The following is a 14,614-nucleotide window of genomic DNA, read 5'->3' as shown; positions in this document are numbered from 1 at the left end:
ACTATATAGTGAGGCCCTGGGGAGAAAGACAGAAATGAGAGAGTATAGGTAGAGAAGAGATGTAAGGGTGGAGTCCCAGTGCTGGGAGGTGGGGACATGAACTGGAAACTGCCTGACACTGAGAAGAGCCACTTAGTAAAGAAGGTGGAAATCCAGGTCCTGTGGTATTTCAGGTACCAAATAAGGACGTTAGTACTAATTTAAACCTCTTCTGAGACTTTCTTCTCCGATGAAAGCAATAAAATGAAAACCCAGAAAGGTTCAGGAAAATGAGAGCCATGACTATTTACTCTCCCCTCCCCCCCACTCCCCAATCCTGCAGAAGGAAGATCTGGACATTGTGTGTGAGAGGTTCACCACAAGTAAACTGCAGACTTTTGAAGATTTAGCCAGTATTTCCACCTATGGCTTTCGGGGTGAGGTAAGCCACGGCTTGAAGAAATGTATAAAATGCCCTCCTGTGATAACATTGTCATTTCTCAACAGAGGCAAATGAAATCTAATACTTTGTGTTTATTAAATACATGTAAATTGTAACAAATTTAGCTTTCCAGGACAGAGAACTTTTCAAAAATACTAGATATACTGTTTTATCTACAGAGGCACTGGATACCACTTGTCTCTTTATAAAAGTCCCTTTATACCACCTATGAAGTTTTATCAAAAAATCAAATGTGAATCTGATCAACACTTTCATCTGCATACCAGTGTATGGAAAATATAGGGGCATGTAGGAATGGTATCGTAAACTGGGATTAGAAAACTGCATATAATAGACTCAACCTGTAAACTGCACAGGAATAAAGAGCAGAGAAGAGCAAGGACCTGCAAACTTTGGCATTTGAAGGGCCTGAGGATCCACCCCATTTGATCTCTCTCTCTCTCTCTCTCTCTCTCTCAGATCTGCCTGCTCTGTCTCCCCAGTGCCCCCACACTCATAATTCATTGAATCTTATCTAGATACTAATTTGAACAAATGGTGATTGTTTTTTCTTTTTCAAGGCAGAAATATTTGAACATATTAGTTATTTGGCAGTATTTAGTTTTCTTAGAAAAATTGGGATTGAGTTTTTATGTTGAAATGTGTATGGATAAATGTCTAGGGATATATGAAATAGAAAACAAAAGTGTTTTAGAAACTAAAATGAGAATCTTCTGGGTACTGGTTAGTTTTTTGTCAACCTTCTGATGCAGGGTAGGTTCTTCTGGGAAGATGGAACCTCAGTCAAGAAAATGCCCCCATAAGATTGTCTGCTGTGGGCAGTGCTGGGCTAGTAAGAAAGCAAACTGAGCAAGCCAGGGAGCAGTGTTCCTCCATGGTCTCTGCTTCAGTTCCTGCCTCCAGGTCTCTGCCTCAGGCTCCTTCCTAGCTTCCCTTCACGATGGATAGAGATTGGAATGAGTAAACCAAATCTGCCCTTTCCTGCCCAGGTGGCTTTTGGTCATGGTGTTTCATGACAGTGTGCCTGTTTTTATGATTCCATTCCTTACAGAGGCTGCATGGTTTGTGCATACATTCCATGTATGACTGTAGTTTAAGTCTTGGTTTCTTGTTGAACGTTTAGGCTGTACATTTTTTCCTTATGGAGACTTTAATGAATACTTGTGCACAACACTGTGTTTTGTTTAGTTATTTCCTTAGGATAAAATTGTTCAAATAACATTCCTAGGTAAAAATACATGTTTTAAAACTATCAATAGGGGTATCTTTTTTTCTTTTCCTTTCTTTTTTTCTTTTTCTTTTTTTTTTTTTTAATTTTTCCAGATGGGGCTTCTCTGTGTAAATTTGGTTGTCCTGAAACTCATGCTGTAGACTAGGATGGCCTTGAACTCACAGAGATCTGCCTGCCTCTGTGTCCCAAGTGCTGGGATTAAAGGCTTGTGCCACCACTGTCCAGCTCAAATAGGGGTATATTGTCCCCTCCCTTCCAAATTACCACAAAGTTAATGCTCTAAAACAGCATTTCACTGTATAGTTCTGAAATCAGAAGATGTGTCAGATATGGCAGAAATTCCAGTTTGGGTAGGGTACTGTCCCTCTCAGGAAGCTCTATCGGTGTAATGAATTTGTGAGAAGTGAATTAAATGAGAGAAGAAAAGGAACATGTTTTCATTTGGGGGCCTCTGAGTGTTTTCATCAAAGGCTGTGGTGGTTTGAATAAGATGGCCTCCATAGGCTCACATAAGTGAATGCTTAGTCACCAGCGAGTGTAACTGTTGGAAAGGATTAGAAAGGCTAGGAGGTGTGGCCTTGTTGGTACATGGTGAGGTCTCAAAAGCCTCTGTGAGGCCCAGACTCTCCTCTCTGCTTGAGGATCAGGATGTAGCTCTCAGCTGCTCCTCCAACACCATGCTTGCCTGCCTGCTGGCAGGCTTGCTTACAGTTTCAAGGGTTATTAGTCCATTAACTTCATATATGGATGGGAGTTTAAATGCTTTCTTTTTAATGAGTTGCCATGATCATGGTATCTCTTCGAAGCAATACAAGTGACTAAGGCTGTTTAGGTCAAACCAGGATAGTCCCAAGTACCCTCTTGCTCACAGTGACTGGAAAATTGTTCTCAGTAGACTGTTTCTAAAAGGCTCACCTTGCAGCTGTCTGGTTAGGTTATGGGAAGGTGGTCTCATCCTAGCCACAACTCTGTGGGCCATTTTCTAAGCCCCGGCCTCCTGAACCCTTAGTCTAACTCTGAGTTACCGAATAATTAGACAGGAGATATATTATATATTGAAGGATGTTCTCAGGACCCTTTGTGAATTAGCTCTTCTTTCTTCCAATAGCCGGACAGTATAGATTGACCATTTCCCTGATTCACGTGATGAAACTGACACTGGATATGTGAAACACCCAGTCTCTGACACTCTAGATAATGAAAAAGTGGAGAGAGAATCTAGGCATTCTGCCCCCAGAGTCTACGTTCCTGTCTACTTGAAAAGGCTCCTTCTAAATCAGCAGGGCTGTCTGCTGTGCTGTGTTTATTGGCCCACTTCCTGAAAATACATAAGATTGTCTCCTATGAGCAGGCCTTGCTTTACACAGGTCTCTATATTTAAGATTTGAACCAGGTCATTATCACCCTGCTTAGCCTTGAACTCCTTATGTCCTGAGGCTGGTCTTAAGCTCCTGATTTTCCTGCTTTTACCTCCAAAATACTGGAATTACAAGCTGCACTACCACCTGAGCTCAAGTTTTGGTTTTTGTTTTGTTTTGTTTTTTTAATAAAAAAGCCTGCTTCATATGTCAATCCCAGCTCCCTCTCCCTCCCCTCCTCCCCCACCCCTGAGCTCAAGTTTGTAAGTGTTGAAAATTATATAAGCCAAGCTGGGTACAATGGTACATGCCTATAATAGCGGTACGTGGAAGCTAAATGGGACAGTTGAGAGTTTGAGGCCAGCCTGGCTACAGAGGGAGAAAGAGATAGATTACACAACCTGGGAAATCTGGTGATAATCAAGTAATCTCTCTGCCTAAAGCATATTATTCCCTTTTTTGTTCATTGGTTTTTGACACGGGGTCAAGCTCTCTTGCTGATCTCAAGCTCCTGGGTTCAGGTGATCCTCCTGCCTTAGGTACCCAAGCAGAGCCATGTTCCTTTTAATAATTGAAACTGCCTCAGCTGTAAAGATCTTGCACAGACCCATTGTGACAAATTTAAATTCATCTTTTTAAAAAGTGTAATTGTTTCTATAAAGCAGTTTTGAGAAATCTTGTTTTTTTCTTTCTGAAGGCACATTTTTAATTTCTTGGAAGATACTGAAAATATATTAAATATGAAAAGTGTTCCCTAGAGACCCATGCACTGAAAGTGTGATCCTCAGTTTGTTGTTATTGGGAGATTATTGAGGATAAAGGGAGAGGATAGTGAGCACTTCCTGGTCCTTTTCTGTTTGGCCTCTGTGGATGTCAGGTGTGAGTGGCTTTGGTCTCAATGATCTCCATGCCATGATGAATTTCATCAGCGTAGTACCAAAGCATCAGGGCCTACTGACCATCGAGTGGGTTCTCTAAAACCATGAGCTACAGAGAAGCCTTTTGTCTGTATATTGGTCACCTCGTATATTGTTAAGGTAATGGGAAACTGTCCAGCACGGTCCCTGTGTACCAGCATGAGATACAGTTGCTGTTAACACAGGAAGTATTGGTGTGATTCCTTCTGGAGTTTTAATGTATGCTTTCCCTTGTTTTAGTAATTACCCTATAAACTGGATTTTATCTCTTTTTCCTAGAGCATCATCAAATTGTTCATTGGTACAACATTAATGTAGATCAAAAGAGACTTTTGATGAAGCAACAGTTTTTCTTTCATCTCTTTCCTTCCCTCCCTAGGCTTTGGCAAGTATAAGCCATGTGGCTCATGTTACTATTACAACCAAAACAGCTGATGGAAAATGTGCATACAGGTATGTGCTGATGACTTTTGTGAGGTATTGGGTCTCAGTGTGACCCTCCCTAAATGTAAGTGTTACTTTGTTGTTGTTATTAAGACATTAGTTTTCTTCCCTTCGTATGGATAAAGTGTTCATCCACAGGGATAATCGTGGTACTCTTTCTTCATGGCTTCTTTTTCAATTTTAAAATAATTTATTTTATGTGTATGGTTATTTTGACTGCTTGCATGTCTGTATACCAAGTATATGTCTGGTGCCTTTGGAGGCCAGAAGAGGGTGTGAGGTCTGGGACTGAGTTACAAATGATTGTAAGCTGCCATGTGAATTCTGGGGATAGAATCCAGGTCCTCTGGAAGTTTCCAGGTCATAAGATGCTCCTGTAAAGGGTTAGTGAAACTCCTTTCTTCACCTTTTCTCTTTGGCCTCTATGCTCTGCTGGATGATCAGCCAGTGCTTTTAACAGCTGAGTCATCTCTCTAGCCCCACTTTATGGCTTCTTAAGAGATAAGTTGTGCCAGGTGGTGGTAGCTAATGCCTTTAATCCCAGCACTTTGGAGGCAGAGGCAGGCGGATCTTTGTGAGTTTGAGGCCAGCCTGGTCTACAGAGCAAGTTCCAGGACAGCCAGGGCTACACAGAGAAACCCTGTCTCAAAAAACCAAAATCAAACAAAACAAGAAAAAGAAGAAAGCAGTCTGAGCAAGCCATGAGGAACAAGTCTGTAAGCAGCTCCCTCCATGGCCTCTGCATCAGCTCCTGCCTCCAGGTTCCTACCCTGCACAGTTCTTGTCCTGATTTCTTTGATGATGAACTGTGATGTGGAAATATAAACCAAATAAACCCTTTCCACCCCAATTTTCTTTAGTCATGGTGTTTAATCACAGCAATAGGAACCCTAACTAAGACTTCCCATATGTCCTGAACCCCTTTCCTAGCCCCTTCTTTCCACATGCTACCAGTGCCATGTGTTCTAAAATTCCTTACTCTCTGACTTATGAGATGGTTTTTCTTGCTCTAGTCTTTTGAACCTATTCCTCCTCAAAGCCTGGATGAATTCCTTCTTTTCTCTGATGCTATCACCTACCTAGCTGCTCCCCCAACCCCCCCAAACCAGGCTGAAGGGTTCTTTTTGCTGGATCACTTAGCACATTGGTCTATACATGGATAAAATGACTGTCCCTGTGCCAGATGAAGAACTAGTTTGTTTGTGGAATATTGTATTTTGTTTTGTTTTGTTTTTGAGACAGTCTTACTGTGTAGCTCTGGCTACTGGGAACTTGCAATGACCTTGCTGCTTTTGTCTCTCAAGTGCCTGCAATTACAGGTGTACATTGCTGTTGCTGGCTAAGTACTTTTTAAAGACTCAGGACCTCAGCAGGCAAATGGTGCGGAACTGCAGCAACATTTAAAGTTACCTTAAGCAATGGCAAAATTGTTGGTTAGGAACTCAGAATTTAACAGCTCAGGCAAGATTTGCTGTAATAGGGCTTTAAAATCCAATTAATATATAACATGGCTATGTTATAATGTATTGATAACATTTTCATTTTTAAAGTGTGGTAATATGGACCAAATCCAGGTAATAGACACAATTATGAAAGAGATTAGAAAATGCACTGTTTTACTAGTTCTGTTGTGGATTTTTGTTTCGGGTGGTGGATAATATGTGAAATATATTTGTACTGAAGGTGTCAAATTTAATGTGAAGCTCCACAGCTCACCCCTCACTGTCTGTTCTAACTATGTAGAAGTTCATTGAGCTACATAGACTTTGGGCTTGGTGAATTTTGGTGTATGAGGTTTTATTTATTTGTAAGCTTTTTTAAAGAGTGATGTTTGTCATTTGAAATGTGGAGTATTAATGTATTTGTTGTTTTATGTAGTTCAGGAACTTGCAAGGTATTTCCAGTGTTGGGATTATAGATATATGCTACTATGCCTATACTGTGATTTTTGTATTTATGCTGTGGATAAGCATCCTGTTAGATACTAATAATCTTTCCTGTTTTCTGACTAGGGCAAGTTACTCGGATGGAAAGTTGCAAGCCCCTCCTAAACCATGTGCAGGCAACCAGGGTACCCAGATTACGGTAAGAGTGGAACATGGGAATAAAACTGGTGACAAACAGCTTAGTGGGAATGCTGAATAAAAAAACATAACCAAATGGGCTCTGAGTTTCTGGTGTAAAAAAAAAAATAAATAAATAAATTTGAACTTGTAATAGAAGCCCCAAGATACCTAAGCTTCTAAGTAAGAAAAAACGATTATTGGGTTTTATAACATGGTAGCCTGTCTACCTTCTTGTCTTTTGTGAGGAGCTGGGATGGTAAAAATCAGTGGCAGAGTAGTTGGTATTGAAAAAACATTATGGTTGATTCTAGAAGACATGGGTCAGAGTCCCTGTCTTCTTTCAGTGCTTGTGTATTCATAGGCAATGCATTTAACATCTCAGAATTTCAGTTTCCAGTGTCCCCAGTGGAACAAAGAATTCCCTCCGGTCTGCCTCTCGGGGCCTTGGGTAGGTGGTGTGAGTGTTGTTAGTCAAGAGGAAACCATCAAGAATCTTATCATAGCATCTCCGTGTCTTTCCAGTCTGGGATCCCATAGAGTACCTCACTGTCATGTTACACACCTCTGGACCTTTTACTCCTGACCCCAGCTGTAGTTCATCCTAAGTCCTGGGCATGATAGGCAGGCAGGAGGCAGGAAAAATTCGTGCTTCAAAATGCTGGCTAGCTGGATGAAGCCTTAGCTACATACATAGTGTGATTGTTGATAACTCCAAATTACCTCCAGAGTTGTATGATTGACTTTAGTTTGAAAGCTGTCTCTGAATACCATGTAAAATAGTAATTGATTGTAGAGTTATATTCATGGCCTCCTAAATTGTCTACTTTCTTGAGCAAGACAATTTTGAATGTCCTCATATTTTTAGCCCTTTATATTTCTAACAAACAGCGTGCCATAGAGCCATCCCCATTATCTATTTGAGAAGTCAGTGAATGTGGGATTCAGGAAAAATACCCTTTAATCCCTTTGTTGATGTTTCCTTATCCTTTACCCTCACCGAGTAAGGACTTAGGACATTGCTGTTGGTAATGTCCCTGGATTCACCACCTTGAGATCCAGCTTTAGGTAGACAGTCAAAGCTTTCCACGTACATCCATGAACTTGTAAGACAACTGGATCTCTCTTCAGGTGGAGGACCTTTTTTACAACATAATGACAAGGAGGAAAGCTTTGAAAAATCCAAGTGAAGAGTATGGGAAGATTTTGGAAGTTGTTGGCAGGTACTGTCCAAAAATTGGGAGTGAGTCCTTGAGCTCTGCACTAAAGGACTGTGCCCAGTGCTTGTAAATTGGGAGTGCTTGAAAGCTAGGTGTAGACAACAAAGCTGACCCACCTGCTGTTCTGCTCCCAGTTTGCTCAGCAGTCCTGAGTTTGACTTATCTTGCCGAGGGGGGGGGGGGTCTGGTGTACAGTTGCTCTCTTTTGGTTGGGGGTTCTTTGCTGGTAGATGAAACAAACTGATCTTAGCTACCTTGAGCCAAAAAGAAATCACTGAACAGTTGCTCACTGGGTAGGAAGAGGTAAGACGGTGACTGGAGAGCCTCCTGTTCTCTTCTGCCTCCACTTTGAAGTCCTGCCCTGGACAGTGCTATGATTGGCATTATTGGGATCCATGGCTCTGTACACACAGCTCTGGGAAAACTTCTTGGTTGCCATCTTAGCATGCCTTGGGAAGAATGGGATAAAAGGAGTTTCCCAAAGCAACTTGGAGGCTGTTAACAGAAGGGGACTCAGAGCAGCTAAAAGCGGAATTATGTTTCAATAATGGTAATATATTGGTACAAATGGCTACAGCAGGGGCTTTGAACCCAAGTGTCTTTGTTTTTTTTGTTTTTAAGTTTATTTATTTATCATGTATACAGTGTTCTGCCAGCATGTATGTTTGCATGCCAGAAGTGAGCATCAGATCTCATTACAGATGGTTGTGAGCCACCATGTGGTTGTTGGGAATTGAACTCGGGACCTCTGAAGAGCAGCCAGTGCTCTTAACCTCTGAGCTATCTCTCCAGCCCATAAAGATAGCTTTTTTTTTTTTTTTTTTTTTTGAGACAGAGTTTCTGTGTAGCAGCTCTGGCTGACCTGGAACTTGCTTTGTAGACCAGGCTGACCTTGAACGCACTGAGACCCACCACCTAAGTGCTGGGAATAAAGGCATGTGCCACCACTGCCTGGTGTCTTTGAATCTTAATAGTTGTTTGTGTCAACTGTCTTTCAGTATATCTAAAATACATTTGTCCATACAGGAACTGGTTTATGTATTAGGTCCCTTAGCCCTCTCCATTCCCTCTAGTGCAGTTATATAAATCAATGTCAAAAATATTCTCAGTGATTGTTTTGGTTCTAAGTGTAGTAAGGTGGAAAATTGTTATTTAATAAATGCATTTCACTAAACACAGTTCTTCAGTTCATGGGGTTGGTGAACAGAGAAGTAATAAAGTCATCTTCAGAAAGGCTATGGAGATACTGGAACAGGACCCAGCAGCCTGGAAAAAGCAGTGGGGCGGCCAAGTGATGCCATGAAAATAATCCTGCAGGGTCATATTGTTTGACTTAGTCGCATTTGGCATTGGTGTCTCCATGAGACTGTTGCTTTGTTTTCTTGTGGTCAATATAGGTTATACCAAAGTATTTTGATTGTACATGTCTTTGTTTAAGTCACCTTTTTCTTATGAATCTACCAATTTATTTAATTAAAAGTAGATCTCTGAATTTATTATGCTTTTGACTACCATCTGCTTAGCTTTAACCCTTTCTTTTCCAGGTATTCAATACATAATTCAGGCATTAGTTTCTCAGTTAAAAAAGTAAGTCATGATTTTTTTTCAAAATATATATTCCTTTTTGTTTTATATGTACAAATATTTTCCCTGCATGCATTTCTTTGTACCATGCGCATGCCTGGTGCCCACAGAGACCAGAAGAGGGCATCAAATCCCCTGGAACTAGAGTTATGGATGGCTGTGAGTGCCATGTGGATGCTGGAAAAAGAACTTGGGACCTCTGCAAGAGTAGTAGCCAGCGTTGTCTAATGGCTGGTCCATCTCGAGTGCCTAAGCTATGACTTCTGAAAGACAGTTTATATTAGGAAAGAAAAGCAGATTTTTAAGGAAAGTCCTTCTTCTTAGGACTTTCAAGTCATCATGCTGTCTGTTTTTCAGCAAGGTGAGACAGTTGCTGATATCAGAACACTACCCAATGCTACAACAGTGGACAACATTCGCTCCATCTTCGGGAGTGCTGTTAGTCGGTATGTGAGTAGTCCACGTATAACAAAATCTTTCCAATTCTTTCCCTTGATTCATCAACCCATTGTATTATTTTGAAAATTGCCAAGATAATGGATGCTGTCAGAGTTGGTCTAGTCAACTTGTTTTCATGTTTCATGTTAGTTGATGCAGTCACTATCCCACATAATCAGTGCTCTCTGGGAGTTTTACCTCTTGAGTGCTGTGCCTGTAGATCTGCTTGTTCTTTTGGCCTTTGTTATCAAAATGTTTATAATTTATAATTCTGTTACCCTTGATGTTCCTATTTTCCTCTTATTGCATTATTACAGGATGAGGATTTAATTTATTTACCATTCAGCATTAGTTGCATTTCTTATTTGAAGTGAAATTTTCTGTTCTTAAGGACTAGATTTGCAGATGTTAGCAGCTGTCATTATCACAGAAGGCCGGAGAGAAGAATTTGCTTCTGGTTCTTCTTGAGCTCCCCTCTGTTTGTAAACCCAGCATTTCCCTCACAAGTTCCTTTCTAGGACTTCTGATTTGAACTTCACAAAGTCCCAAAGGCTCACACCACACCCCAGGTGACAATATTAAGATTCTTCCTATGCCAAGCATACATGAGGTACTCCTTGCACAGATGGAGCCAACTGGACCTGCCTTAGTTTTCCCCAAGTTCTCAAAAGCATTGGAAGTTGTCCTAATACTGAAATTTTGCTTCCAAGGACAAACTGTTTATTCTTTGGGTAAAACCAAGGGAACAAGTAGTTTGCTTGTCATCACCCTTTTCTTCCTAATTAAATGTAAATGAGTTAATATAAAAAACTGTATGTCTAGATCAAAGGAAAATCTCTGCATTCTACAGGATAACTTTTAAGAGCTTTTGACAAGATTCTAAGATGGAGCATTAGTCATGGAATTCCCAGAGGCTGTAAGAGTTTAGACATCATCCCTAGAGAGCATTTCCAGAAGTAGGCTTCCAAACTGGCCTGTGACATTGGAGGAAGAAAGGGTTTGTGGGTCAGTGTGTGTGTCCAACACTGCAGGCTTCACTGTGCATCCTAGGACTGAGGACATGTCACCCCAGGAAAAACAGCCCCGGTCTACACAGCAAGGTCCAGTGAGTGCTGTGCTGTGGTAGGGATACAGTGTGGACAGCTGGAGTGATTCTTGCTGTCTCAGGACTCTAGCTGGAAGGACATGAGATAATTATGCCATTCATTAGCAGACTGTACTGATGTGTCAAAGAAAACAGGACAAGAAGGAGAAATCTTTGGAGTCAATGAAGACTGGGGAAAAATGAAGGCTACTAGGAATTAACTAGCTGCCAACAGGTTCATTCTGAAAACTTAGGAAGAAATAAGTGTGGCTTTTCAGAGAGACAGACTGTTTACCTGTCCTTGCCAATAAACACTCTTGCAAACCTCATGATGGTGCTGTTCAGTACAGTAAAGATTCACGTCAAGAGAGATGAGTTTGGGGACTTAAAGCTTTGGGATTTAATTATGAAGGCTTAGACCCGTCTTACTTCTCAGTAGTTAAAGTAGTGCCCGGCACTCAACACAAGTACTTGAAAACGCTGAGTAGGTAGGTGGATAGATGGATAGACAGATGGTGAGTGGACTCATAGGACCTCAGCTGAACCTAGTCTCAGGGTTGTTGTTGTTTTTTGTTTGTTTGTTTGTTTTGTTTTTAGTTTGTGTGTTTTGGGTTTTTGTTTTGGTTTGTTTTTTTTGCAGACTTGGTTTATGGGACAGCCCTGTTTTTTCCTATTGTATAACATTTGAGATTTCTTATATTTTGAAAAATCTCAAAATTTCTCTTTTCTAAACAGAGAGCTGATAGAAGTTGGGTGTGAAGATAAAACCCTGGCTTTCAAAATGAATGGCTATATATCCAATGCAAACTACTCTGTGAAGAAGTGCATTTTCCTACTCTTCATCAACCGTAAGTGAGAAAGAGTAAAGTGTCTACACAGAGAGCTTTATGGAACCTGGAGAGTTCCTGACTCACAGGTTAGATTACACAGGGCAAACTTCATGTCAAGAGTTTGGCCTTGTTTTATCTTCAGTCTGGTTCTTTACCTTGAGCTGTGTAGGCTAGAATGCCTTCCTCATATGGTTACATCACAGCCTTTACAAGCAGGCCCCACTCTGCCCCTCACTCAGGGGCTGCTTTTCCACATTGTATAGCAGAAAACCAAGACTTGGTTTTATCACTAGACATTATCACTAGAGAGTTGAATCCTAAGACCCTTAAGAGTTTTTCTTTTAAAGAATTAAATTTATGGCACTAAGGATAATTATAGAAATCAAGGAAGAAATTAAATTACCTTGAAATAGTTTTTATCTCTCTGATGACCTATTAATTTCGTGAGTCTTATTAACTAGGTACTCTTTGAATTTTGGATTTGTGTAGCTTAATTGTATATTGCAAGGGTTTGATGGTACTAGAGTAACATTGCCCCCCAACCTTCAGCAGTCTGAACTTAGCTTCTGTTCAGATGCAAGAAGCGTTTTTCCAAGCATTTGATTTTCATATTCTTAACTTCAAAGTTTTTTTTTAAGCAAAATTGGAGTTTGCTAAGAATCAATTTTTGATACAGATTTAAGATGGATATTGAGAGAATGAAAGAGGAAGACTTAGAAAGAGGACAGCATACACCTAAGACATGAGTATAGACTTTTAAAATAAATTTATTTTTGGATTTATTTTGCATATATGAATGTTTTCCCTTCATGTATGCTTCTGCACCACGTGTATGCATGGTGCCTTTGGAGGCAAGAAGGCGTTGGATTCCCTGGAACTGGAGTTAAGGATGGTTGTGAACCACCATGTGTGTGTTGGGAACTGGCCTGGGCCCTCTACATGAGCAACAGGTGCTCTTAACTGCTGACCCATCTCTCCAGAAGGCATAGATACATTTACTTTGTTTCTTAATTTGCATACAGAGTAAAAGGTTTCATGGCATTTTCATGCATACTTTTTGTCTCTCCTCAGCTCCCCTCCCACTGCCTGTGCCCTTCGTGCCTAGTTGTTCCTTTTCCATTTTCATGTCACGGTCATCTATCCCATGCCACGTTTGTCTTCCTAAGTTAACTTAATTAACTTAGTTCCTGAGTTAACTCACTCACTATAATTTCCAGCTCAATTCGTCTTTCTGTAAGATTGATGATTTCATTTTTCTTTATGACTTAATAAAATTCCACTGTGTATATGGAACACATTTTCACGCTATATCTGGTGATAAACACCCTGGATGATTTATTTTCTTGCTATTGTAAATAGCGCAGCCAAGCATATGAATGCACATGTATCTCTGGTGTCTGTCAGGTTCTTTGCCTTTATTAGAAAGCACTTCTTCATGACTTTAGTTTTTATCTTCTTTGCTATTGGAAATTATGTATTTTCTTTCTTTCTTTTTTTTTTTTTTTTTTTTTTTGAGCAGTAAGTGGCTCTAAATGTCTCAAATTGTGCATCTTAAATTCTGTGTGTGTGTCTGTGTGTGTGTGTGTCTGTGTGTGTGTGTGTGTCTGTGTGTGTGTGTGTCTGTGTGTGTCTGTGTATGTGTGGTGTGTGCGTGTGTGTGTGTGCGTGTGTGTGTGTCTGTGTCTGTGTGTGCGTGTGTGTGTGTGTGTCTGTGTGTATGTGCGTGTGTGTGTATGTGTGGTGTGTGTGTGTGTGTGTGTGTGTATGTGCGTGTGTGTGTGTGTGTGTGTGTGTGTATGTGTGGTGTGTGTGTGTGTGTGTGTGTGTGTGCGCGCGCGTGCGCACACATGCACGGATGTGAGAGTCTGTGCCGAGAAGGGACTGTTGGGTCCCCTAGAGCTGGAGCTGCGGGTGGCTGTGAGCTGCATGGTGTGCGCTCTGGGGTCCTGTGTAAGAGCAGCAGCCGGTGCTCGACTGCTGAGCCACCTCTGTAGCGTCCGAGTTGTGTATGTTTCACAGCGGTTGTTCAGAGCAATCCAGGAACAGTGGTAAAAGAAAAGTAAAAAGTAAAAAGCCCAGAGGCAAAACATAAAGAGAAATGGGATAATTTAAGTTAGAAAAGCTGGCTAGAAACAAGACAAGCTAAGGCCAGGCATTCATAAGTAAGAATAATTCTCCATGTATTTATTTGGGAGCTGGATGGTGGGTCCCCAAAAAGTAAAACAACCAACTATAGGAACCCTCATATTGGAACCCCTTTGACAGAGTTAGCTGCTCTCTGACCTCATGTCTGTCACACATACTCTGTTGTCCTGTTGGACACTTGGCCAGAATTAGTTATTCACCATTGTGGTATCTGTCAGCACTTGGCATGTGTGGTTGGTAGCTTTGTCTTTGTGTATTGAAACATCTGAGAGCTTCTGAGGTCCAAAGATAGCAAAGCTATTATACAGGAGTTGATGTGGGGGGTAGGAAGAGCCAGAATTGGGTACTCTCTCATTCTTTCTGCTGCTTGGATGAGAGGAAGAGCCCCAAACCTGAGGCAAGATGCTGAAAATTTGTGACAGATAAAGATGTTACTCCAGTTCTTCACAAGGTGACTTCATTACCATGTGTGACTATGCACCTGTGACCTCATCTTAAAGGACAGTTTTGACCTGGTTACTCTCCTTTTCTTTTTCAGACCGGCTGGTGGAATCAACTGCCTTGAGAAAAGCCATAGAAACTGTATATGCAGCATATTTGCCCAAAAACACACACCCATTCTTATACCTCAGGTAATGGAGCAGCTCTGAGACAGACTCCTCAGTGTCCCTCTGTGAAAGACATTGCCTAGCAGTGTTCAGCCAGGGCAGGTCCTGGGCACTGCTGGTGCCAGATGCTCTGTCCTTCCCCACAGGAAAATGACACAGTTCTACTTAGGGAGTCTGTGGTGGTTCCTTCCTGCTGGGGTCATCCTACCCTGTGGGGAGTCTTTAAACATTTTAAAGGATTTTTTATTTG

The 14,614-nt window shown here is 41.1% G+C and overlaps 1 protein-coding gene across 3 annotated transcripts in view; it reads left to right on the top strand.

The window, feature by feature from the left end:
- Window positions 1-14,614, top strand: part of Mlh1 (mutL homolog 1) — a 48,583-nt gene that overhangs the window by 2,734 nt on the left and 31,235 nt on the right. For 2 of the 3 annotated variants that reach the window (XR_004769772.1, XM_027414720.2), the window contains exons 3-10: window positions 323-421; window positions 4,328-4,401; window positions 6,405-6,477; window positions 7,587-7,678; window positions 9,220-9,262; window positions 9,617-9,705; window positions 11,517-11,629; window positions 14,295-14,388. Coding sequence is in view for 2 of the 3 variants with exons in the window: in XM_027414720.2 (XP_027270521.1) it covers window positions 323-421; window positions 4,328-4,401; window positions 6,405-6,477; window positions 7,587-7,678; window positions 9,220-9,262; window positions 9,617-9,705; window positions 11,517-11,629; window positions 14,295-14,388 (677 nt within the window). In the remaining variant the exon portion in view is untranslated. The remainder of the gene's footprint in view (window positions 1-322; window positions 422-4,327; window positions 4,402-6,404; window positions 6,478-7,586; window positions 7,679-9,219; window positions 9,263-9,616; window positions 9,706-11,516; window positions 11,630-14,294; window positions 14,389-14,614) is intronic. The other variant, XM_035444013.1, reaches the window with a different exon arrangement.

This window comes from Cricetulus griseus, chromosome 4, assembly GCF_003668045.3.
Source record: "Cricetulus griseus strain 17A/GY chromosome 4, alternate assembly CriGri-PICRH-1.0, whole genome shotgun sequence".
In the NCBI taxonomy this organism is placed as follows: domain Eukaryota; kingdom Metazoa; phylum Chordata; class Mammalia; order Rodentia; family Cricetidae; genus Cricetulus; species Cricetulus griseus.
Note: the sequence above shows the minus strand (reverse complement) of the source record. Positions and strands in the feature narration are given on the sequence as shown.